A 26,459-nucleotide genomic window follows, 5' to 3' on the forward strand; every position below is an offset into this window, starting at 1 on the left:
GAAGAGAATATTACAAGGAATGCACTAAACGTTCATAGCAATGGATTTAATTTGGGGAACTGAGTGTTTTTCCCCTTTGTGATTGTCTATTTTGCAAATTTTAAAATAAGCAATTGCTGTGTAAACTTCAGGAGGCATGGTTGCATGCCAGATACAGGGGCCATTCTATTGCACTTATCCTTGAAACCCTCAGATTGCCTGTGATGTGGATGGGTTGGCAACAGATTCTGTACCAAATGCTGTCTCCCAGAGAGTATGAATGCCTTTCCTGGGGAGGGCTGAGCACAGAAAGGAGACACAAGACAGGTCAGAGCTGAGGAGTAAGATTAAGGACCCAGGTTCACTTCCATCACCATGAAAAAGATGACAGCTCCCGAATCTTGAAAGGGAAAGTTGAGGGGATTTTCAAGACGTGTAAAATCACAGAGGGCAAACTCCAGGATGCACTGTCTATTTACATGAGAAGGGAACAGTTGATCATAGACAGAAGCACTTCCAAAGCAGACAGCTAAAAATTAAAACCCCTCAGAAAACTGTTGGATGATTTCCTTGTGGACTCTCTAGTGAAGGTAAGGATTTAGGGGTGCAGGTCTAAAGTTTTAAAGTTCAAGATAGAGAGGAAAAATAATAGTACTGCTTTCAAAACATCCCTGAACAATATATGTACACACACACACACACACACACACACACACACACACACACACACACATCATCATCATCATCATCATCATCATCACCAGTAATATGAACTATGCAGAAAAGTGTACATATTTGAGGTCACTCCATCTGAGGATATTCTGTTTTCAAGATTGGCAGTAAGCAGGTTGAAAAAGGGTAGACTCACCTGAGAAGGGAAGAATGGTTGAGTATAAAATACCTGGTTAGACTAGAGGCTCCCTCAAGTGAGCCGGTGACCCACAGCTCATCTCAGGTCCTCAGGCAGTATTTGGGATTGGCTCCCCACCACCTACTCACAACAAACAGCCTCTTGTATCTCAAAACAAAAAAGAGGTTCAGGTCTACCTGACCACAGTTGAATGTGTTTAAACTGGTCCCCACTCCCCAGTTTTCTCAAATAGAAAATGTTAAAGAAAGGCATCCTCCAGCGTGGCAAGAAGAAGCCAGAGAGAAAATATTGAGCTTGGTTGGGGAGGAGAGTGGTGATCATAAAAGAAAGAGTCCAACATGCCCCAAATTCACTTCAGTTGCTGAAGGATTTGGGGTACCAAGGAGAGAGAGGGAGAGAGATGAAGAAAGTTAATAAATTAACAACTTCAGACCAAACTAACAAAAACTGTTTCACACTCCTGAATGTTTTTAATCAGACCCTGACTTAAATCCCAGCATGGCTGACCAGCAAGGCTATCCCACCCTGTTGTTAGCCTTAGTTTTCTGGACTGTAATCTCAGCCTTTCCTTGTAAACTATCTATTCCTAAATGCTTAGTGCTTTGCATTGCCCTGGCCTTCGTATCTGTAGCCAATCAGTGTCAACAACTCATGTCTCCCCTCCATTATTTTCATTGCAACACCTTCGCAGTCCCTTGGACACATCCAGCTATCTAGCCCTGCTGCTAGAATTTGTGAAACTGTGTTCTCAGCCTGGTCCTTCCCTAGTTAGCGCCTGTAAGGACTCAGCACATCGGTTTAGCTCAGTTCCCCCAGTCTTGAGAGTTGGGGGTTAGTGGTGATGAGAGCAGAGGCTACTGGCAATGTAAATTGATCTGAATTGACTATTTTGGTTTTATCAGGCAATTATATTACCTCATGACCCTTTTCTGTCTCAACCACCGAAAGCCCTTTGTCCTTCCCTAATTAGGTCACCAATTAAATTATGACATTTATGAGAAAACTGAATATAATATGCTTGTGTCCTGTACTTGCAGGTTCTGGTGAATGCTTTTGTACACCCACAGCCTGAGGTGTACTTCCAAGAATAAACCAATTATGATCTCTTAGTCTCTCATTACTTTTTATTTTTTATTTTTTTTGGAATTTATTCTGAAACTGATTTTTTTGAGACAATCAATTAGTTACTTTTTTCATTGCCCATGACAAAGTACCTGGCAAGAATAACTAGAGGAAAGGGCAGTTTCTCTGACTGACAGCTTGAAGGTACCCTCCGTCATGGGAGAGAAGACATGATAGCAGAGCAGGAGGGAGCCGCTCGCATGGTGCTCACGTTAGGATGAACGCTGGTGCTCAGGTCTCCTCTTCTTCTCCAGTGCAGGACCCTGGCCCGTGGAGTGGTGTTGGCCTCACTCACAGGGACTCTTTGCTCTTTAGTTGCACTTTTCTCAGAATACCCCAATAGACACACCCAGAAGTGTCTCCACGGCGATTCTAAATCTAGTTTAGTTTGACAATGACTAACCATTATAGACAGATTCTCACTATAAAATGTAGCTGGAGTCTTTCTCTCCAGCTCCTGCCAAGCCCCAGCAGTCCCACAGCCCACTTATAAAATAAACACACAGACACTTATATTATTTAAACTGTTTGACCTAATGGCTCAGGCTTTTAGCTAGCTGTTCTTCTATCTTAAATTAACCCATTTCTAAAAATCTATACCCTGCCACATGGCTTGTGGCTTAACAGTATCTTACATGTTGGTACTCATGGCGGCTGGCAGCGTCTCCTGACTCAGTCTTCCTGTTCCCAGAATTCTTTTCTCTGTTTGTCCCACCTATACTTCCTGCCTGGCTGCTGGCCAATCAGCATTTTATTTATACAGAGCAATATCCACAGCAATAATACTTAGCATAGCTTCAAAGTTGTGATTCTCCTGCCTCAGTCTCCCAAGTTCCTAGCATTACAAGTGTGCCACTATGCCAGGCACTAGTGTTTTTTATTATTTGAACCCAGACTAGGCAGCCAGTGAGCCAGAGAGCCTATTTAGCAATATAATATTTTAAAAATGATTTTTAGATTTATTTTATTTTGTGTGCATGAGTGTTTTGCCTGATGTACCATGTGCGTGTCTGGTACCCTTGGAGGTCTGAAGAAGGTGTTGTATCCCCTGGCATTACCAATCGTGGTGAGCCACCATGTGGGTGCTGGGAACCGAACCGGGGTCCTCTGCAGGAGCGACAAGTGTGCTTAACTGTTGAGCTATCTCTCCAGCCCCCATGGAGATTTGTAAAGCCACCTATGCCATTTCCAGGAGTCTGTTACTTACACACACACACACACACACACACACACACACACACACACTTTTTGTGAAAGGGCTATTTGATGAAAAATATTTTATACAAGACTTTGTACTGCAAAAGTTAGAGGTAAGAGCAACTTTATTTCTGAGAGGGAGAAATTTAGAACAAACCAACTTATGCTTATTGGAAGGTTCTGGAAGCCCTTTTCTGGTCAGGACCTCTGCTTTCCATGGGTGGGTTTAAAAGTGTTTTGTAGTAATACTTCCTCTAACGTGCAGTGTGGTCTGAATATGCAAGTATTTTGTCAGCTTTTAAGAAGAGCTGTGAGGTTAACTTCGATAAGAAATCTCATTTTATTGATATATAAAATTGTAGTTTGAAATTGAAAGCATATTCGAATCATGATCTGAAATATTGGTGAGTTCATTGTTTTTATGAATTAAAACAGTACATTTGGAAGTACATTTAGATGATAAAGCCGGCGGTATCTGTTTTGTCTGATTATCACTGTTCTGTCTGTGTGAGGCTCGGGCATTAACAGTAAGTCTTTGTCTCCAAGCTTCCTTAATGCTTGCTGTACTTGTGTGCTGTTAAGGAGGGAACATTTACCTGCCAGAGCTGTTCATTGTTGACTTTACAAGATCATGTTTAGGAAAGGCATGTACTTGTCAGTTGCTGAATATGTTGAACCCTTCCTAAGCTCAGGACCTTTGCGTATGTTCTCCCCATGACCTGTGATAACTTTAGACTCCACTTCTCGGGTTCACATCTTTACTGAAACCTCAGATTTTTCAAAGAAACTCGCTGTAGCATCCTCTTAGCCTTTCCCCGCTGTTCTCATTTCTCATTATCTCATTATTTGGTTCATCAGCTCAAATACACTTTATTCAATGTACCATCATGTTGTTGGATTTTCTTTTACTCTTTTGGGGGGGCACCACCCAGCTCCCAAATAAATCACACAAGGAGACTTATTATATCACTTATGAATGCCTGGCCTTAGCTTGGCTTGTTTCTTGCCAGCTTTTCTTAACCTAGATTAACCCCTACATGACAATGCCAAGACAAGAGAGCAGGTAAGTCAGTTCTGTCGATGTTACCAATGTCTGCAGCATCACTGTATTTAGTGTGCATATTGCCCCTTCTCTCCTCCCTCGGTGCCATGTGCACTCGAGCGGGCATGGAGTCATTAAGGCATTATGAAGTGGTTAGATGGGGCAGGGAGTCAGCTCTCACGGTGTCAGGCTGAAGATTCTGGAAAGAAACTTGGCCCCATCACACACTCCTCTGACCTGTAAAAAACATTGTTGATCTTTCTACTGCCTGTCTCACAAGATATGGGAGAAGTGAGGTAATGTCTCCTCAGACCTTTGAGCTTCTCGGAAGCGCAGCATTTACAGGAATGTGATATCTTAATACATCTGCTCATGTTGTAATGGGCTGGAATTCTATTTCCCTAAATTTACTTAGGTGCTTCCAGAATATTTGTTGTCTTGACTTTGAAATCAAGACCTGAGCCAAACCCCTCAGAGGATGTTCAGTTCAGTGAGCCAGCTGTATGTTTACAAGATTAGAAGCTGGAAAAGGGGGATGGGGCGTGAGAACTAGACTGGATGGTCACGGAGAGGGAGCTGATCATCATCTTCAGCGTCTGTATCACACTTTAAGTATGTTGTTTTCTTTAATAAATATCAAAGAAATTGAAACCATGAGTCTGTTTTAATTTAACAGTATCACGTACCCACGAGCTGGGGATGGCTTATGTAAAATCTCTCTGCCGCCTTTCCCTGTGATGGACTCTACCCAACCTCCTTTGAGATTTTCTTCATCTTTTATTGATTCATAAAATTGTATGTGTACAGATAGCACGGAAGTAGAAGAGAAACTGTCTGGGGAAACAAAGGAGACTAATGGGAAGGGATGGGATGTGAAAAGTGGGAGGAGTGGTTGTGGGGATAAATACACTCAAAGCGCATTCACGCTTTCATGAACATGGTCTTATGTAGTATAGTAAAATAATGCAAAATTTTTTTTTTTACTTCATCTTGGTGCTTGGGCCAAATCCTCACTGTTTAATAATTTGTTTCTGACTCTGATGCCACCAGTTCTACACAAATAATTATATTAAACATTATATAAACATAGAGGTTAGGCAGTGGTGGCACATGCCTTTAATCCTAGCATTTAGGAGGCAGAGATCCATCTGGATCTTTGTGAGTTCAAGGCCACACTGGAAACAGAGCTAGGCATGGTGGCACTACCTTTAATCCCAGGAAGTGATGGCAGGAAGCAGAAAGGTATATAAGGCATGAAGGCTTTTAAGCTTTTAGCAGCAGTTCAGCTGAGATCCATTCAAATGAGGACCCAGAGGCTTCCAGTTTGAGGAAAAGGGATTGACTGAGAAGTTGGCAAGGTGAGGTTAGCTGTGTCTTGCTGTGCTTCTCTGACTTCAGAATTCACCCCAAAAGCTGGCACTGAGTTTTTTTTATTAAGATGACGCACAAATCTTAAAAGGTCTTATTAATAAAAACAAACCTGGAGCCAGGTATTAAGGTGAACACTGAAAGATCAGAGAAAAAGAACAAGCCACATGCAACCTCACCTTGCCAGCTTCTCAGCTGATCTTGTTTCCTCAGACTGAAAGCCTCCGAATCCTCATCCGAATGGATCTCAGCGGAACTGCTGCTAAAAAGCCTAAAAGTTTAAAAGCTTCTAGTTCCTGGTTCTCATGACTTAATATACCTTTCTGCTTCCTGCCATAAATTCCTGGGATTAAAGGCATGCTTCTTTCCTAAGCAAGCCATGAGATTTCAAGTCCTGGGGTTAAAGGTGTGTGCCATCACACCTGGCTCTATGTCTATCTAGTGGCTGTTCTGTTCTCTGACCCAAGATAAGTTTATTGGGGTGCACAATATATCAACCACAATAAGATCATTTAAGATTTGTGCTACAAATAATAACAAATTGTCAAGTTCGTTCCCAAGATACCTGCTAGGTTATTAGGTGTGTTTTAATTTTTTTTTTCCTGTTCATGAAATGTTTGCTCTTGAGCAGTCATGACTAGTCCTGCCGTTTGGAGCAATTTCACAACATGTGGGTGTCTAGTCAGTCTTAAACAGGGAGATGAAAATAAGTGATGAAAATCGAGAGAAGGAAACACAGCTCAGCTGCTCCCTTCCTGGAAAGACGCTGTTGACAGTCAGCATGGTGGAGCACGCTGTGATCCCAGCATCGGGATGCAGGACGATCGGAGGTTCTGGTCCATCAGCAACAGAGTGAGGCTGAGGCCAGCCCAAGTTGCATGAGTCCCTTTCTCAAAAGAAAGAAAGGGAGAGATACAAATTTATTTTATAATTTGTGTGTGTGTGTGTGTGTGTGTGTGTGTGTGTGTGTGTGTGTGTGTGTGGCAATTTGCTACGGTGTTTTCTAGAAGCACCTAGTTTTTGAATGTTTCAAAGAAATGTCAGGCTTCTTTAAAAGAATTTAAATAACTATTGAGTAAACCTCAAAAACCAAAAAACAAACATGCAAACAAAAAGTATGTGTTCTTTTCTAGAGAGGTGAATATACACACTTTAAAAGAAGCAGTGGATACACATTTGAGTTTTAGACCAATGATGTAAATCACACCTCCCTTTCTGAATGAGAAAAAAATGTTTTATTTGCTAAAAAAAAAAAAAAAAAAATAGAACAATATAGGGAGTATATCTTTGACATCCAAGACAGAATGTGAGAAAATGAAGCCTTTACAGATAGACTGTTTGACTACATGGTGTGGGAGGGATGGGAGAAGAAGTTACATTGTTTCCTGAACTAAGAAACACTTCTTGTATCGGGAGACAATTGTAGCACTCCGGAACCGATCTTCACAGCGAAATGGCCTCCTACTAAGAAAATGGTACCTCAGAAATATAGTTCAAAGGAAGTTAATCTGTAGGTAGTCTTATATTTTTGGTGTGTGTGTGTGTGTGTGTGTGTGTGTGTGTGTGTGTGTGTGTGTGTGTGTGTGTGTGTATTGCACATGTGTATGATATATGTGTGTTTATATGTGCAGATGCACCTCCCTGAGTGGGTGGAAGCCCCCTAGGTAGCCTTAAAAAGGTAGATTATTTTCTTCTTGGCCATGTTAAACATAACACATAGTTTTCATATAATTTTGTGGTAAATTTATTATTTTCTGCCATTGTATATGAGTATAGACAAGCACATTTTAAGAAATTGAAATTTTTCCACTTTATATTGGTTGGAAGCAAGTAAAAGTGTAATTTTTCTTTTTATTGGTTGCAGGATCGAAGTAAGAGATTGGAGAAGGTCCATGCAGTTATTGGACCTAAGTCATGTGACCTGGATTCTCTCATTTCTGCCTTCACATATGCGTACTTTCTGGACAAGGTGAGGGGAAAGGGATTATATCCTTTGTGCCTTAACTGTGTATCTTTTAAGTGTAAATATAGGGAAATGCAGCCGCTAACTTAGTTTTTCATGTTCAGGTATATTGTTGCAGAGAGTAAATATTAAAACCCAGTAAGCAACAGGCCTTTATTGAGTATCTCCTGGGCGTTAAACATTGCTCTGCTTATGTCTTACTGGTTTCTTCTCAAAATCATTTCAAACAACATATTAAAACACATTTGTGGTAGCTGTTTGTATTTAATGAGAATTTGGAGGAGTAATAAAAAGCAGGACTCAGGACTCCTCTCTTTCCTTTGTCATGTACTATGTGACTGTGCCTTTGGGAATAGAAAAACGTGCAGAATAACTCATGTGAACAGCACATGAAGCACGGAACACTGGCCGGAGACTCAGAAACAGGGGCATGGCGTGTCCAATCTAGGTTCTGGAAGTCTTAGTTGATGCCTTTATCCCTGCTGCTAATGTCTCCCTCAAAGCACCCACAGGACTGGAAAGGCCTTTTTAACAAATCATGCTCCAACTTCCCATATATAAACCCCATCAGCCCACAGTAATGAGCTTTATTGCCTGAAAACCTTCAAATGTATGTTCCGAATGTTTGGGTACTAGTTCCAGAAGGCTCATGGAATTTTTAATTTTCCAGAGTCTGGTTTATTTTATTTCAATTTTGTTTGGATCTGGATCCCCTGATACTATGCATAGCTGATCTGGAGTGATTTAAATTTGCATGAAACCCAGTCTTCCAGAATGAGCTGTGGGTGGCAAGCACTGCTTTAGGGCAGCTGAGGAAAATGATGGGTAAAGTATTCTCATCTCTACATGTGGGCTCTACATCAAATTTATCTTACAAGTTGTTGAAGTTTGCAAGGAAGAGTAATTGGCAGGAGAAGATGAATGTGTCTGAGCTGAGATGTGTGCATTAAGCAATCCTTGTTATTCTCGGCTGCTCATCCAGAGAACACTTGACTGAACTGGATTGACTCTAAGGCTACCATTGCTATGCAGTTTAAAGAAAGTACATAATAGTAATAACATCACCAACTATAATTATAGTGTCATCATCAATGCAGCTGTGTCCTGCAAAAAGGAGGTAGGGAAATTGTGAGTAATAAAAGATAGATGGTCAATAGGTAGATAGATAAATGAACACAGACTTATATAGACTCTCCTTTTTTTGAGACTTTTAACTAAGGATAGAAACAAATATGGCATTACTAAAGAATCACATATTAGGAATTTTGTTGTTTCCATGTGTCTTGATTGGGTTTTTGTTTGTTTGCTGCTTGGTTGGTTTTCGTCAGCTTGATACAAGCTACAGTTCTCTGGGAAGAGGAATGTCCATTGAGAAAATGCCTCTCTTCAGATCGCCTGTAAGCAAGTCTATGGGATTTTCTTATTTAGTGATTGATGTGGGAAGGCCCAGCCCACAGGGCAGAGCAGTGCAGCAGCTGGATAGACAATCCTGTGTTCTATAAAAAAGCAGGCTGAGCAAGCCAGTAAGCAGCAGTCCTCCAGGGCTTCTGCATCAGTTCCTGCCCTGAATTCTGGATGATGGACTACAGGCTGTAAGATGAAATAACCCCCGCCCCCAAGATGCTCTCTGTTACTGTGTTTTATCACAGTGACAGGAAACCTAAGATACTGTGCCTTTGTCTTAGTGTGGAAGGTCTTGCCTGCTAGTTGTGGGCTGTGCTTCTGTGGAGTTTTCCTGTGAACCGTATTCGGTCTCTCAGGGCTCTGTGGCTTTGCATGCATCCTTCACACTCTGGTGAGGAGAACAGAGACCAAACCCCATTCTACAGAAACAGGAAGTAAAGGCTCAGAATGGAGAAGGGCCTTTTCCATTCATTGAGCAGGAGCTGGGGCTGCCGTCTAGTTTTCTGGTCCCACCTCCAGAAGAAGTCCTGCTTGGACAGCTTGAGACATACACTCCGACTCATGCACTGATTCTCCTCCACTGCATTTGCAGGAGTCAGACACAATTGTCAATTAGTTAGGAAGAATTCCGTGCTATACATACATCACTAATGATTATTATGCGACTGTGATTCAGTATTAGCATTACAGTGGAAAGAAAACCCACTTCGGTGGAGATGCTTTTGTGTTTTGTGTACAATAGCAGCGTCTGGTTCATTTATTTAATTCAGTGACTATTTATTAAATGTCTTCTCCTGCCTGATTGTTTTATGCCTTGGAACAGACAGCAGAACAAAACAATCCTGCCTTTTTAATGTTAGACAGGGGAGACAAACACTGGGATGTTAAGCTGTGTAATAAGCATGTGCTGGTGGCAGAGCTGTAGTGACTTGAGAATGAGGGCTATTTGCTTATTCAGAAATGAACATCACCAAAGCCACGTTCTTCCAGTGGTAGTGAGATCCTCATCGCTATACCTGTAAAGTGATTTTAAAAATACTTTACTTTGAAATTCTTATATAAAAAGAAATTTATTGTTAATCTGAAATTCTTTTCCTCCTCCTCCCCATCTGGTCACCACAAATGTTTTTTTATATAAGAGTTTTATGAACATAAGTGTGTGTATGCATATATGTATATGTATATATACATATATATGTGTGTGTATGCATATATGTATATATACATATATGTGTGTGTATGTGTGTGTGTGTGTGTGTGTTCAGTAGTGATCAAAACCTGTTTGTATGTGTGCTAAACCTGACTCCCAAGTGAATAAATTTTTAAAATGTCACAATCGGGGTTGGAGAGATGGCTCAGCAGTTAAGAGCACTGGTTGCTCTTCCAGAGGACCCAGGTTCAATTTCCAGCATCCACATGGCAGCTCACAGCTGTCTAACTCTAGTTCCAGGGGATCCAGCATCCTCACAGAGACATACATGCAGGCAAAACACCAATGCACATAAAATAAAAATAAGTAAATTTTTTAAGTGTCACAACCACATGTCACAAACTGTACTTTAACCTATAGTTTTCCAGATGACCTTGAAAAAATAGAAGATTTAACTACAGTAGACTTGGACTGTTGACTGGATCCAGGTTGCAAGTATTCCATTTCGATGGGGATAGACCTACCTTCTGTCACCTCAGTCTGTCCCAATTATCAATTATTTTGTCAGTTCCATAAGGACATGCATTTGCTACCCATGATGAGGAGACTCTGTGTGTGTGTATGTATAAATGTATATGTCTGCATACATTCATACATTTTTTTTTAATTGTGGGAGGTTTGAAGTAAAGCCTAAATGTTTCTAGTAAGGTTACCTGTGAAATTTCAGGTCAAGAAAAAATGAAAGAGGTTAGAAAGCACCATGGCTGGGCTGGTGAAATGGTTCAACAGGCCCATGTCTTTGCTGCCAGACCTGACCACCTGTCTGCTTTCCCAGGACCCACATCTCGGGAGGAGAGAACTGACTCAGACGAGTTACTCTCTGACCTCCACATGTGTGCTGTGCCGTGTGCACACACAGACAGAAGTAGATAATGTAATAATAATTTAGGAATATAACACCAGGGCCCATTTACTAGTGGAAAGTGCTCTGTAATTGGGCTCAGGGAGATTTGTTTTGAATGTCACATGGTTTACTTGTGGCCAAAAGACTTATACTGTCTTTAGCAATTAGCTTCGCGCTGGAGGAAAACTGTTGTTCCCAGTGGTTGAATTAACCTCTCTTTTGGTAGGTCAGTCCACCTGGGGTCCTCTGCTTGCCAGTGCTGAATATCCCGAGAACTGAATTCAACTACTTCACAGAGACAAGGTTTATTTTAGAAGAGCTGAATATCTCTGAATCATTCCACATATTCCGAGATGAAATTAACCTGCATCAGCTGAATGATGAAGGAAAGCTGTCTATAACGCTTGTGGGCAGCAACGTCCTGGGGAGGTAAGACTCACTGTGAGGCTCTGGGCATTGTCCTGAGTGAAGGTTTCTGGGTCAGCTGTCACCATTATTTGTTGGGTCCCACCCAGCCTGCCAAACAGCCCTGAATAGGGAAGTGAGGATTGAGAAAAACCGCTAGGAAAAACAGAGACATAAAAGAAAAGACAGAGACACAAAATAGGTTCGGGAGGGCTCTGAGTCAATACTACAGCAGCCCGGAGTTAATTTCTCACAGCCTTTTTATAACCAAAGCAGGGGGTAGGGAAAGGCCACCCCCTCTCAAAGACATTATGGTTCAAGGAACAAACAAGTGTAAACATCTCCTTAATTCTCAAAATATCTGGTAAGCACACCTTTGGCCAAACATCCTATTATCCAGTCTTAAAGAGAAAAGACAAGCTTGAACCCTCTGACCTTGAGTCAAGATGGAATCAAGCCACAAATTGGAGTCACTGTGGGCTCCCACAATTATTATTGTCTCATTATTGTTTAAAAAGTCAGAAAAAGAACTTCATAGGAAAAGGAGTAATTTTTTTTCTTTAATGATGAAATTTGGCCTATGCCAGTTCTCCATTTTTACTTCTTTTGATTTTTGAGATTGTAAATATAGAATCCTCTTGTAAATTTTACCAAAATAGTATTTCCTTACAGTGTCTCAAGAATCCCATGTATTGATGTTGAAAATAAGTAACAAAAGTTGAAACCAGATAAAGCAGAAAAGTTCTAAAGAAATCTCATGGAGAAAAGGGGGAAGCTGGGAAATGGGCCACCTGGTCACCGGTTTCCCATTTATATGGTAAAAAGACAGGCTGTTGACAGGCCATGTAGTTAGTTGCCTCATGCCATAGACAGGAAATGTAGAGCCCAGTGCCACAGACGGCTTTGCCCAGGGCACCATGTACAGTCAGTGCAGAGTTTGGCTCATCTGCCTGCTAGCTGGGGCAAGGATCTGAGACAAAGGGAGAGGAATAAGATAGATTCCTACCTACCGGGTATTACAGAAGTGCCTCTATGATCCACTCTCTACTGCTCATGAGTGAAGGGACATCAGCTTGAAGTGCTCATTCTTTGCAGCTTGCCCATTTGCCTATTTTTGATGACCATCACTAGCCTTGATCTTAGAATACTTGAGATAAGTCCTTCCTATTCAATAATTTTTAAGTGTAACCATTTTTAGGACATGTACTTACATATGAATTAAAGTATACCAAGGCAGCATCAGTTATACAGACGGTTTCGAGGTGTTTGGGAAACAGTCTGTGGGTTACTTTCATCCCTATGCTGTTGGAGGCAAATGAAATTCTTTTGAATAGTATTTATCAATCACCTATTGGCAAGAGGCTGGCAGTTTTGGGTGAGAGTTTGGACTGACTTCAGTTATCACTTGTATTTACCAGCTTTCTAGGACTACAATGAAGTACCTGGCACAAGCTACCGAGGAAATAAAAAGAGGTTTATCTTTCTCATGGCTTTGGAGAGTCAACTCTCAGATCAGGTCACCAGAGGGGGCTGTGGTGATGTTGGTATATCATCAGCAAGAAGAACAAAACAGTCATACCTTGAACTAGGGCAGAAACTAAAAGCTAGAATCACCCAACCACCGGTTAGGGCATGTGTAGCCAGAGTTTTTCTATGTCCCACCCGGTCCACAGCCTCTCAGACCTAAGTAAACACACAGAGGCTTATATTAATTATAACTGCATGGCCATGACTCAAGCCTTTTGCTAGCTAGCTTTTATATCTTAAATTAGCCCATAACTATTAATCTATATCTTGCCACATGGTCCGTGGCTTTACCTGCGTCCCATTACATGTTGTTCCTTGGGCAGCTGGCTAGCGTCCCTCTCGACCTTCTTCCTGTATCTGTCTTTGAATTTCCTGCCTGTCTCTAAGCTGCCTTGCCATAGGCCAAATAGCTTTATTTATCAACCAATCAGAGCAGCTTACAGAAAGACATATTCCCCCATCAGGCATGTCCCTGGAGATCTAAGGATTACTGCCAGGCCTCACTTCTTAAAGCCCTCAGCACCGTCCAGTGTCTCCACCATGGGCACCATCTTGCACATGTGAACCTCTGGAGGAAATTCGGTCCCCAAACAACAGATAGCCTGGGTGTCCCTAGTTATTACACACTTGGCTAAAGTTATGTCTAACTTTTTCGGGACAACTCAGGCAACACACATAAGTAAAGAGAACACAACACAAGACTTGGGAGAGAATTTTGTCACCACTTGAAATGGAAAACATTGGGCTTGACATTGAGACTGAGGTTATACGCTCTGGGCTTGTAGTTGTTTATGAAATGGAATATTCCACAAAAATAGAGTGCTAACTCCTTTCACTATTATTTTGTTTTGTTTTGTTTTTGTTTTTGTTTTTGGAGACAGGGTTTCTCTGTGTAGCTTTGCACCTTTCCTGGGACTCACTTGGTAGCCTAGGCTGGCCTCGAACTCACAGAGATCCGCCTGGCTCTGCCTCCCGAGTGCTGAGATTAAAGGCGTGTGCCACCACCACCCGGCTTACTTATTTGTGTTTGAATAGTCAGGAACAGTGCGGTTTTATCTGCATCTGCCTGCTTTTAAGAAAATCCACCTCTATCACGTATATGAAGTAGGTGACGGGTAGAGGATGGCCCAGTGACAGAACGCTTGCCTAGCATACAAAGGCCCTGAGACTTGTCTTCAGCACTCCAAAAATAAAAAAGTACAAACTTTAATTAATTAGTTAATTAACAGTCTGAGTTTTAAAAAATTGTGGCAAAGTTGTCAAGGGCATAGTGCTATTTTTTCTGAACTTCAGTGACCATGCTGAGCAGGTACTGGAGAGGTTGTCAGCTAAAGGCCACCTGCTCCAGTCCCTGGTCACTTGACCAGGAACATTTCTTAGCCCCATTGTGCCTCAGTTTCCCCACTTATGTAAGGACGATCTTACTAGAACCCATCTCATAGGGTCTGAACATAGCTACAGTGTTTCTGGTCATATGGAAATTAATGAATAGTAGCTACTGTGGAGGTATGAAAATACTCGAGGAATCCTGGGGGCAGTAATGAGTGGAAATGACAGATGAAGAGACCCAGAATAAGGTCCTGTTCTCCCCTCTGCAGACAGAGTGTGTGTGTGTTTGTGTGTGTATATGTGTGAGTGTATGTGTATGTATGTGTGTGTAAGAGTATGTGTGATTGTGTGTATGTGAGTATGTGTATGACTGTGTGAGTGTGAGCATGTGTATGTGTAAGAGTGTATATGATTATGTGTATGAGTGTGTGATTGTATGTATATGTGTGTGTGTTTGTGTGTATGTGAGTGTGTGTGTGTGTGTGTGTGTGTGTGTGTGTGTTTGAGTGTGTACACCAGTGCCCATGCAAAGGGGTGCAAACTTAATCCAGGGCAGAAGTCTTCCTCCCCACCTCATCTTTTGAGGGAAGGCCAATCAGTGAACCTGGTGCTCACTGGCTAGACGGGCTGACCAGCAAGCCTCAGCTGCTCCCCACCCCCTTGTGGTGCTGGAGTGACCATAGCAAGGAGTACGTTAGGCTTTTACATGGGTTGTGGGGATCTCAGGTCCTTATGCTTTCTCTGCAGGCGTCTTAGCCAACTCTCCAGGTCCTATTCTTCACAGTCGTGAGAATTTAGGTTTTGGGCCAATTAGGGGAAATTATTATTCATGTGGGAGTAAAGACTGAATCATCCTCTAAAGTGGGAAAACATGCCTTATCTCTTTCTCTTCCTCTCCGTTTATTTTACAGTGAAGACAGAACTTTGGAAGCTGCAGTTGTCAGAGTTATTAACCCTGGTGAGCAGAGCGATGGCGAGCTGGGGATCCCGGAGTCTTCCTCCGCACTGGTGCTGAAGGAGCTCCTGCGAGAAGCCCCTGAGCTCATCACCCAGCAGCTGGCACATCTCCTCAGAGGTGAGACCGGCACTGCCGGAGTAGACCGGAGGCTTAATGGGCTGGTTCTGGGCCTGCTCATGCAGAAAGAGTGCGATCCATTCTTGGGTTAACAGTCCCTTTAAAGACCCCGGGAAGCTCCATCAGAGAGGCAGGGAGTAAAGAGTTTGTTAAAGAGTAGCATTATATTGAATATTAAAAATGTGCATTTAGAAACGGGCACAAGGGCCTGTGCTGTTTCACTAGACAAGAATGTTAAATGGGGCTGTTGCATCCTGGTTGGAGAGAGAGCCCCTCCTCTGGCTGTTAATAGCTTCCAAAGGAGATTCTCGCCTGTGACAGTGTGAGTGTGGAGCAGAATTCTATGTTCCTGTGGCCTTGGCGTATCCCCCAATACTTATGCATGCTTGGCAAAATATTCACCTTTTGTTTCGATATGATGCAGGGTCCTCCACCTTGATCTTTTAGTTTTAATGTGGGTCCCTGCTGCCTGGTACGGTCACAATCAACCCTCCATGTCTCTCCTCACAATCCATGGCCTCCACCTCATGAACTCAACCAACCTTGAGCTGAAAGTAATCACTTTAAACTGTTTATATCAACCACAGTAAAGGCATCTCTCATTGTCATTCTCCAAAAACTTCAGCATAACAATTTACATTGTTTCCCTACTGTACTAAATAAGGCAAGGGGCTATACTAAGTGTCATAAGTATACTAAGTATTGTAAGGTATGTGAAATATATCTGAGGATTTGACAGGATGCAGACCAACACTGCATCATCTTACACATGGGTCTTAGACACCTACAAATTTTGGTATCCATGTGAATCCTGGATTCAACTTCCTGCAGATGCTGGGGGATTACCATATGCTACTATTCACTGGAGCCCACTGCTTCCGACAAATGGTTTTCACATTAAAAAGTTTCCATCAGCTTTGGTGCCACAAAATGAGCACAGGCATTCAGTTACTTTTGCATATGGGACATGCAAACATAATTTTGTTTTTGTATAAAGCTTTCTTTTCTTTCTGCAGTTCACTTTAGACCCAGTAGGCACAAATTATCCTCAAAATGTTTACTACAGGAGAGTCAGTCAGGAGACAGTCTGAAGGGACAGAAATTGGGGAGGCTGAGGACAGGCTGGCTCAATGCTTCCTAGGACTTTCCTTTTCTGCCTCATTCTCTACCACAAATTAGGGGGGCCAGTCCAAGAGTTACACCATTCCTCTAAAAGTTTTAGAACTAATGGCCCCAGGAAATCACAAATATTGTATTGACCATGGATGCCTGTAACAATGCTGTCATTGAAATGGTACCTTTAGCTAACCTAAGAAATTGTAATCATTTTTCTTTGCGGTAAGGCAGACAGAAAATAAGGAGTCTCAGCTCAGGGAAAGTTGTCCAGCAATTCAAACATGTTGTTCAGGCAAGCACTAGAGAACATGTTGTTTACGTATCTTAGAAACTGAGCAGTTTGTAGTTTTAAAAGTCCAGGACACACATTATTTAGTGGGAAGACATAGTCAACACACAACTCAGCATCATGAGGTTTACAAACAGTAAAATAGCATGAAAGTGTAATACATCAGTGCAGTGATGTAGCTTGCTCACACTGCTGTGACTGCTAATGACGACGATGACGGCGATGAGGATGGTGATGATGATGATGATGACTATGATGATGGTGATGGTGATGGTACTCAGATTTGGACAACTAAAAGGGACTACTTGTCTCTTCTAGTTGTCCCTTCAGAATGTTGAGTAGAAACCTGTGGCCCTGGTGCGTATGTGTGCTGTCTGTGTACATATATGTGGAGATGAGGTGGAACATTTCTGAAGGAAAAGGAAGTAAAGGATGGTGAACCAGATAACCTGTACCTGCCTTTGAAGAGATACTTCAGATGTTCAGGGTCTGTCTTCAGAGTTGCACAGCTTTACTCATATTTTGCAGCAATAGATGAATTTTGTAAAGCTCTCAAATCTTTAGTTATATAGGAAGGAAGTTGAGTCAAGGTTTGCTCTGTTCACTGAAGTCAAACTTAGATTTTATAGTTCTCCAATCATATCGCATCAAATGTACAGGACGTGTTTCCTGTCTTCCTCTAAGCCATGTTAGCATCCTTTAATTCTCAACAGGAGCTGTAATCTTTCCAAACTGTCTTTGTCAGCAGCTGTGAAGTTACTTTGAGGTGAACTTGACACATTTTTTAGACACCTTATCTATGCATTCTTTTACATCTTAAAAATGAAAATAAATACAAAATTCTTCTGCCAACATTTGGCTGTGAGAAGTTATAGATGTCACAAGACTAGATACTTGGGGCTGAGACTTAGACTTAGAAGATTGTATTAGACACAGAGAATGTAATACTATAAACCTTGTACCAAATTTCTGAATTTATCATGAGTTGACTACTATATCAATTTGATTGTCTTTTGTTCCTCATACCCATATCATGTCACACTGAGTTGTGCCTGTGTGGTGGATTTCAGGTATGCAAAGAAACTGTCCCTTCACTTTCTAGGAAGTGCTTCTCAGCCTACGGGGGTGGGGGTGGGGTGGGGTGGTAAACTAGTTTTCAGTCTGTACCTTCATGTGGAAAAGATGGGGACACGTTTTTATTTTTAGATAAGTTCTTCTTATATAGCCCAGGCTGGCCTAGAACTCATGGCAATCACCTGCCTCAGTCTTCTGAGTGCTGTGATTATAGGCATGCACCCTTATACCCAATGGCCAAGTATTCTAGGCTTGCCTCTTAGCTCCTTTCCTTCTCTCTGCTCTATGACTTGGGGTGCCTGGAACTTTGTCCTGGACATATTTGGATCTTCACACCATCTTTAAGTGATCTCATTTATTTCCAAGATTTAAAGTAATGTATGCATGCTATGGCTGCCTGTATCTCTAACACTGAACTCTTATTAGTATTCCTGATCCTGTCTAGTACTCTCGTGGCATCTTCACAAGCCTGTCCCATTTGTACCTGACTTTAGCACTGCCCTCAGGAAACACTTTTGAACCTCTATACCTAGCTTTATGAGTTTCCCCGCTCAGGTGCAGACCTCTGCTGGCCACTCACTGCTTAAGCCACAGTCTAGCAGTTACTTTGGGTTCTTTCCTTTTCACACCTTCAACATGGACCTGTCAGCAAGCTTCCCAGTTAGATTTATATCTAGGTCATAACTGGATTTTATCAATATTACAACATGATCACTGATGGAGACCAAATCTAAGCCAGCAGCCCCTCTGCTACATGGTGATGGTCATGGCTGCCTGGCTTTGTTCTATTTCCTACACAAAATCAGTTACCTTTAAAAGGTATAAGTAAGACCATAACAGTTCCCTGGCCACAGCTCATCATATTCAGAATACAGGCCCTCCTTGCTTGTGAAGAGCCCCTTCAAGCATCTATCTTCTTATGAGATCTGAACCACCCCCTCAACTCTTGGGGTTTTTTGTTTGTTTGTTTTTTAATTGTTTTTTTATTTTTTTTTTTGTTTTAGATATTCCCAACTTTACTCATTCTGGGGCACTCACACTCCCTCTCCCAGTGGAATGCTTGTTCCTCTCTGTCTAGTACTGTTTTCTACCTGTCCCTACATTCTTCTCTGTTTGCTCCCTCCAGAATGTCAGCTTCATGAAGAGAGACCGTGTATGCTGTGTCCACTACCCTACCTGCTGTCTCTGATGCCTCCACTCTACCTGGCACATAGGAAAACTGTGGGATAAACTTTTCAAAAGTGGATTTGAGTGGGTGGGGATGTGGGGAGGACCTGGGAGGAGTTAGGGGGTAAACTATAATCAACATATTTTTAATGAAAAAAATTCTATTTTCAGTAAAGATTTTGACAATTTTTCAAAAATAATATTTGTATGCTCTCTGTTTTCATGGGCTCATCGATTGTGGTAGTGTCTGATACTGAAATGGCCTGCCATTTTGCCTGTCCCTCTAATTTTCTTACTGTCTAGAATATGGACAGCATTTCTCCCCCTAATACCCCCTTCCATATTGTCTTTTTTACTTCACTTGTAGAAATCCTAGTGGGATTTATTTCATTATCTTGCAGTGACTGACTGGTTTTTGTTTTCATCAATTGTCATTATATGTATAATTTTTATGATTACATAATTTTAACCCCTTTGAAGCATAATACATCTAAAGAAAAGAATACCAGAAATGTCTGTAAGAATGTAAATATGCAGGTCAGGAAATCATCAGGAAGGAAGTATCCTTTGATAATCACCCCGGTAAAGAGGCAGAGCATGAAGACATTGCCTCCTTCGCCTACCTGAAGGTAGCGAGCATTCTGAATTTATGACATACTTCTTTGCCTTTCTTTATATTTTAGCCGGCCCTGTGTATGTACCCCAGACTGCTACACATGGGTTTCGTGTGATGGCATGCTTTACATAAATGGACCCCAGACAGTGTCCATTCTAAACACGGTGTGTGCTTTTGTAGGCCAGTTATCTATGAATCACGGATTTTGTCATTCAAATCCTTCTTGTAAAGAACATTTGAAGTCACTTACCAAAAAGCATGTAATACAATAAAACAGTAAAAGAGTCAGGATGGAGAGAAAGAACAGTTGAGGAAGGACTAAGATCAGGATATCATAAAAAACATGGGGGTGTGGCAACAGTGTCTCCTTTCAAACCTTGGATGTGAGCTTCTTGAAGCAAATGAAGACAGAAATGTGATTCCTGGTGAACTTCACATTGTTATAGAGACAGTTACTCTGTCTAGATATCTATCTCTGTTATCGAGAGTACCTGTCTCTCTTAGTTCCTTTGTTTTTTACAAGGAACAAACCAATTTTAAAGGTTGGCTTTTCTTTTCACCAGTCCTTTCAAAAAGGTACCTGCCTCTGCTCTCACTGTCCCCGACTCATCTCTATCTGCTGATGCCCCTCTGAGCACACACACACACACACACACACACACACACACACACACACACACACACATACTACATATTCAGATTCAATCATATGTGATCTTCTTGGTCCTAAAACTTGCTCCTGTAACGCACTATCAAACTGTTTGCAATATTCTATACTATGTCGTGCAAATATTGACACAGAACCTGCTTGCTCTGGATGTCGTTGCATGGTCATTCACATACCTATCACACTGTCATCGTGGACAAGGACTCCTTGTGTCTCTCTACTTTCCTTGCCCGGTAGCCTTTTGGCCCTGAAGACAATTAGGGATGTGTGCTAACAAGTCAGTCAGGGCAACAGCAGTGTTTCAAGGTTAGTGGAGTATTTAGCCATCTTGAGATAATTTGAAATTAATTTCTCTTCGTTTAAAATAGCTATCACTGTTTATTAACTAGGCAAATTACAGCACCACAGTAGACACCTCAGTTCATCCTTTAATGAGTCTGTCAGTCTGGTCATCTCTGGTGCCCAGTGTCCTTGTCTTCCATTTGCTTCTTTGCAGTGTTTTTGGACAGCACATATCTCCTGAGTCAGGTACTTCACACAGATGAAGAAGTCATTTTCCAGAGAGCCCAAATGCAAAGTGGAGGCTGTCAAGGCAATTCTTACTGATTTGGTTCTTCCTCATGTTTGGTACCCCCAAGCAATATTCAGTTCAGTAAAGGTGCCGCTGAAGAGCCGGGGAAGGGGAAGACACCTCCCTGCCTTTGACATCAGCCTAAGCAGGTACAGAGGTTGCTGGCGTTTCTTGCCTCCAGCCACACAAATCTCAGCACTATACATCCACCTGTCTTCCAGGTGCTAGCATTTAGTTTCTTGGTCCACAAGCTTCCTCCCTGCCCATCCCAGGATCTTTTGCATAAGCTTCTTTCTCAGGCACTTGGCCTTCAGCTCTGGGGAGGTTTTCATTCTCCTTCTGAGGTGTGCTGCAGCAGGAATCTGCTTTTCTTCCTGTCTGCACCTCCGGTAGCTGCAGGCAGAGAGGAGAATGCAGGTCCTTAAACGGGAACCTTTCAGAACTGCTGCCTCTTGTCTTAATTTCAAACAGTAAATTCAAGGCACAGTTGTTAACATCTAATTCTTCCAGAAAGGCATATATTTATAAAGAATGACTTTTGAATTGTTTGTGTAAGGAATGACCTGTAGAGGAAGACACAGCTGTCGTGCTGGTGAAATCCCCGACCTTGGTTCTTGGAAGTGTGGACATCCTTTGGCTTCTCCCTTCCCATCTGTCTTTGTTTGTGCTGTGCGGTTCTCTTTTCTTTCTTTTCCCTTTTCAATCTCCTTTTCTTATTTTTGTTCCCCTAACTCGCTGGAAGATTCTTTTATCACTATTATTTCAAACATGGCCAATGTGAACATATCTAATAGTCACATTTTGTGGCCTAAAGTTTATGTTTGGTCATGTTCTGGATTTGTGCCAAACATGGTTACAAACCCATCGGACTGCTCCACCTGTGCTGTTTTATTTCCTCAGAGAGGTATTCTAGGAGAGGCTGCCAACTCTGAGACCCATTAAATTGCTGAATCATCATATTGAGGTGTGTGTGTGTGTGTGCGTGTGCATGTGCGTGTGCGTGTGCGTGTGCGTGTGCGTGTGTGTGTGTGTGTGTGTGTGTGTGTGTGTGTGTGTGTTTCCAGAAACCATCTGGCAGTGAGCTTTCAGCCACTGATTTCCAAGCAGGCTTTCATCAAGCCCACACTCTGTCCAAATGGCCCTTCATGTTTGTCTGCATAAGGCCTTGACAGCACCCATAAGTTGACGACTAAAGCAAACAGGAGCTCTCCTTCTTAGCCGAGAACAAAGTGGGAAGCCATGCCCAGGTCCTCAGAAGTCGGCTCTCTGTTCCACTGGCAATCCCAGCTGACCTTTAATACAGACTCGTTGTTTGCTATTTTGGTAGACTGGATTAACAGCTTCAAAATGATCCCTTTTAAGGAGGTCAAATGGGAAAGGAACCAGAGCCAAGGTGGGTTTTTTCCTTCCTCTCTTGCCCAATGGGTGAATCATCCACCTCCAAATGGTTATGACATCAAGGCAATTGTTGCCTGGAGTGCTTCAGAAGAGGCTAGGGATAGGAATAGAAATTCTAATTTCTCCTAGAAAATCAAAGTAACCGTTCAATCTCCATGTTACTTTTTCAGCCACACAGGTAGCCTTTCTCTTAAATTCAGACGTTCTAAATTTGCAAACAATGTGCTTATTTTTGTGCCCTTTTAGACAAAAGTGGGAATTACAGCATATGTCTTTTTTCTCCTTTCTCTTTTCCTACTCTGCCCACCTCTGTTATTAATTCTTTAATATTTTTCTTTTGGTACCAAAAAAACACCAATCTTAAGTAAACAGAAAAGAGATTTAAGCCCCTCATCCTCCCCCTTTTTTCTGCTAGGAATTCATCATGTAGACAACTCCAATCTCCCATGCTGACTGTTTCCCAATTTCTGGTGCGGTAGAATGTGTGCAGTGTTAGCATGCTGCATTGCTTAGGGAGTGTGCAGTGTTAGCATGCTGCATTGCTTTGGGAGTGTGCAGTATTAGCATGCTGCATTGCTTAGGGAGTGTGCAGTATTAGCAGGCTGCAGTTGCTTAAGGAGTGTGCAGTATTAGCATGTTGCATTGCTTAGGGAGTGTGCAGTATTAGCAGGCTGCAGTTGCTTAGGGAGTGTGCAGTGTTAGCATGCTGCATTGCTTAGGGAGTGTGCAGTATTAGCAGGCTGCAGTTGTTTAGGGAGTGTGCAGTGTTAGCAGGCTGTAATTGCTTAGGGAGTGTGCAGTGTTAGCATGCTGCAGTTGCTTAGGGAGTGTGCAGTATTAGCATGCTGCAATTGCTATTAGCAATTCTTTTGAACAGAGGATGTTATGGTTGATTTTTTTCTACAGAAATAAAACATTTGTTATATTTTATTATAATTGTTTTCTTTGTCGCTTACTATTAATCCTGTCTCCCCCTTATCAGCCTGTGAATAACTGGAATACTTTGGGGTATAGGTTTGTGGATTGTTTCTGTCCTCAGAATTTGCTAGAAGTTAAGTCAACACTCATTCGGAACCAGGTTCTAATGTACTCACAGGTGTCTTTGGCTACTATGTTATGTATCTTGATACTTAGCAAAATTATGTAATTACTAAATGTGTTTCTGGGCATTCAGAACAGAGGTAGTGGAGTCACATTAAATTTTACACTTTCAGTATCAAATATATTTTATGCACTTATCCGCCATCAAAACAAAACAAAATTCCAAGACAGAATTAGAACTAGAATAAAAATTAGCCTCAGATCCCCTCTATAATACCTATACTAACTGTATAGAAATTTGTGGAGTTGTCCAGACTCTGGGTCTGGTTAATTTTGGTGGGAGGTTTTTATTTATTTATTTATTTATTTATTTATTTGCAAATCTTTAAATGATGAAGTTTTTAAAAATAACATAAATACATTTCTCATGTGAAGTGGAAAGTCTCCAGAGGAGTCCTAGGATGAAGCTCATTTGTAACCTTTATCGTCCATTAAAGACAGCTCAGGGTGTGGCAAGCATCTGCCTTAACAGGATTTCTGGTCCTTGTTAGGCACTCATGTCCTTGCTACTGCCAAGTCAGACTGAATCAGCCAGACTGAATCAGTCTTTTCCAGGGAGCCAGGCTCTGGGATTCTGCTTAGTGCAGTATCTTTTAGACTCTCTTCTATGTGTTTTAAAACCAAGACTCTCAGACACATGACAAATCCACAGTCATCTATAACAAATATTAAAGTACACTTTATTTTTTTTTTCTATCTGCCTGTCTATGCGGAAGCTTCCTTTATATTCTTCCATCAAGATAACACTCTGTACTATGGTGAGCATAGAAACAGATATGAAAATCCAACTGGCTTCTAGTAGCCAAATATCAGAGGGGTAATGCAAATATGCAAAAATGCTACCTCACCTTTATAGAATTTGAAAAAAAACCTTTTTAACTCTTAAAATACTTGGATAAAAACATACCATTACACATTTATCATCATTGTTTATTCTGATGCTTAGTCACCACTCTGTGGTGCTTGTTTCGAACAGTTATTTACAAATGAATGAAGCATACAAACCATGTAGATACTTAAGAATGTTGAAGCATATATATGCTTAAGTATTATCAAGACAATAAGTTTTATTACTGTACTACAACCTTATGCAGTTTACCCAAATTAAAAATTAGTAAAGAAATCCTCAAGTCAAAGCAAAGTGGAGTCTTGATTTGACCAAGTCAAGCACATATTTGTGAAAGATATTTCTAAGCATTTCATGCTTAGATGCCATTACATTTCTAAAATCTGGCTTTTAATTTTTTGTGATTGTTTATATAAGCACAGTTTTGTGCTGTTGACCTTAGATGCAGCAAATTCCTAAATTCATTTACTATTCTCATATCATTAGTAGATTCTTTGAGGCTTTTGCAGACACCTTATGAGAAGAAGGTGGTTTTAGATCTTTCTCCCCTTCCCCTCCCCCATCCCTGGTCTTTTCCCTTTCTCTCCCCTCCCCATCTTCTTTCTCTCCCCTTTCTTCATCTCATTCCCTTTTCCTCATTCTTTTCTTTCTTCCCCTCCCCTCTGCCCCTTCTCCTCTCCTTTCTCCTTAACCCCTTCTGCAACTCATCACTATTGAAATGTGTTTAATTGCGTCTACTTTAAATTCTCTAAGACGCCATTCATACAGTGACTGTTCATTCATGCTGACCACACGTTTATAGTGCCACAATGTTCTGTCGTTTGGTTTTGCCTCTGTCTGAAATCATGGTCTTTTGCCTTCTTATTTATTTCAGAGTAGGATTTCTTGTGACGTTTCCATTTTTTTCTCTAGAAATGTCTTTATTCAGCCACGTTTTCACTGAATGTAAGGCTCTAGGACGGCGATGACTTATGTCTGCATTTTGAAGACACAACTCCACCCTCTTCTGACTTCCATCCTTTTGATAAGCCAGGTTCTGTTTCGCTGCAGATTTTTTGTTTGGAATGTGTTTTCTCTCTCACTGATGAACCTTTTTCTGTGTAGTTTTTTAGCAGTTTTACTGCCTATAGATGTCTTACTTTATGTTAATTTTGATTTGGATTTGTAGTTTTTCTTTAAATGTTAGAATCCTCTCTCTCCCTTTCCTAGCGGGAGTTGTCGCACACATATTAAAACCAGCCCCATGTTCTTAGGTCCTTAGACCTTTCTCTGTAGTTTTGGTCACTTTTTCTCTTCATGCTTCAGTGCAGATATTTTCTTCTGACTTAGTTTTCAGTTCCCCATCACATCTGATCTACAGTGGAGAACATTTTGGGGTTCTTAAAAGCAGTCACTTAAAACAGAATTTTACATTTTCATTGACTGGTTGTAGAGTCTGATTCTCCAGCTAGTTACACTTTATTCCCTCTGGCTCTGCTCCATTCATCTTCTCAGGAGTTTTTCCCTCCATACATTCCCTCCATACATTTCCCTCCATACATACACTTGGTTTAGGTCCCTTATATTTAGTAGCTTTTGAGTGACAGCTGAACATTAGCTACAGACAGCATTGAGGTGGTGAGGGGATGCTGAGTTCTTTTTCTCTGGAGCAGACTTCCTTTCACACCTTGGTGGAGCTGGAAGAATGGAGAGACTGGATGGCTCTGTTTAAACTGATTTAAACTGACTCTAAACATGGAAAACGTTCTGTTTTTGTTTCACGCTTCTCTGTGGCAGCAGAAGGCAAATCTTTCCCAAAGAGGGCCAGCAAGCAGATATTTCAGGCTCTGTTGAAACACTTGTCTGCCCTCATATATATAACAATATATATGCCTATAAACAATATATAAATTAATGGAGCTGGCTGTGTCCCCATAAACTTTGTTTACAACAGAAAGCGGCTAGCTAGGTTGGTACCTCTTCAGGCCTCCCACTCAAAACCCAGATGACTAAGAGTCCTTCTCCCTGAGGCCTTCTACAAGGCATTGTGAGACTATTGATAGGTTCCCAGGCTTCTCTGTCCAGTGGCTACAACTTCTGAATTAGCAACTGCTTGGATAGAAAAGCAGCCAGGAACTCTGGGTCTCTGCTCTGCACTCACGCCATCCTTGTTCCCAGGTTGCTGCTGGGGGCTCTGATACATTCACACTTTATGTCATTGCTGACATAGAACTTTGTTCTTGTTCAACTGGTCTACCAGATCCAGAAGCTGGTGAACATCCTTTGTGAAATTTGGAT

General features: G+C 41.6%; 1 protein-coding gene across 13 annotated transcripts in view; it reads left to right on the plus strand.

The window, feature by feature from the left end:
- The window catches only part of Prune2 (prune homolog 2 with BCH domain), a 262,886-nt gene that overhangs the window by 39,267 nt on the left and 197,160 nt on the right, over nt 1-26,459 (plus strand). For all 13 annotated transcript variants that reach the window (XM_042261488.2, XM_076560838.1, XM_076560832.1 and 10 more), the window contains exons 2-4: nt 7,444-7,548; nt 11,227-11,429; nt 15,173-15,336. In XM_042261488.2, coding sequence (XP_042117422.1) covers nt 7,444-7,548; nt 11,227-11,429; nt 15,173-15,336 — 472 coding nt within the window. The remainder of the gene's footprint in view (nt 1-7,443; nt 7,549-11,226; nt 11,430-15,172; nt 15,337-26,459) is intronic.

This window comes from Peromyscus maniculatus, chromosome 1 (assembly GCF_049852395.1).
Source record: "Peromyscus maniculatus bairdii isolate BWxNUB_F1_BW_parent chromosome 1, HU_Pman_BW_mat_3.1, whole genome shotgun sequence".
Taxonomy (NCBI): Eukaryota; Metazoa; Chordata; class Mammalia; order Rodentia; family Cricetidae; genus Peromyscus; species Peromyscus maniculatus.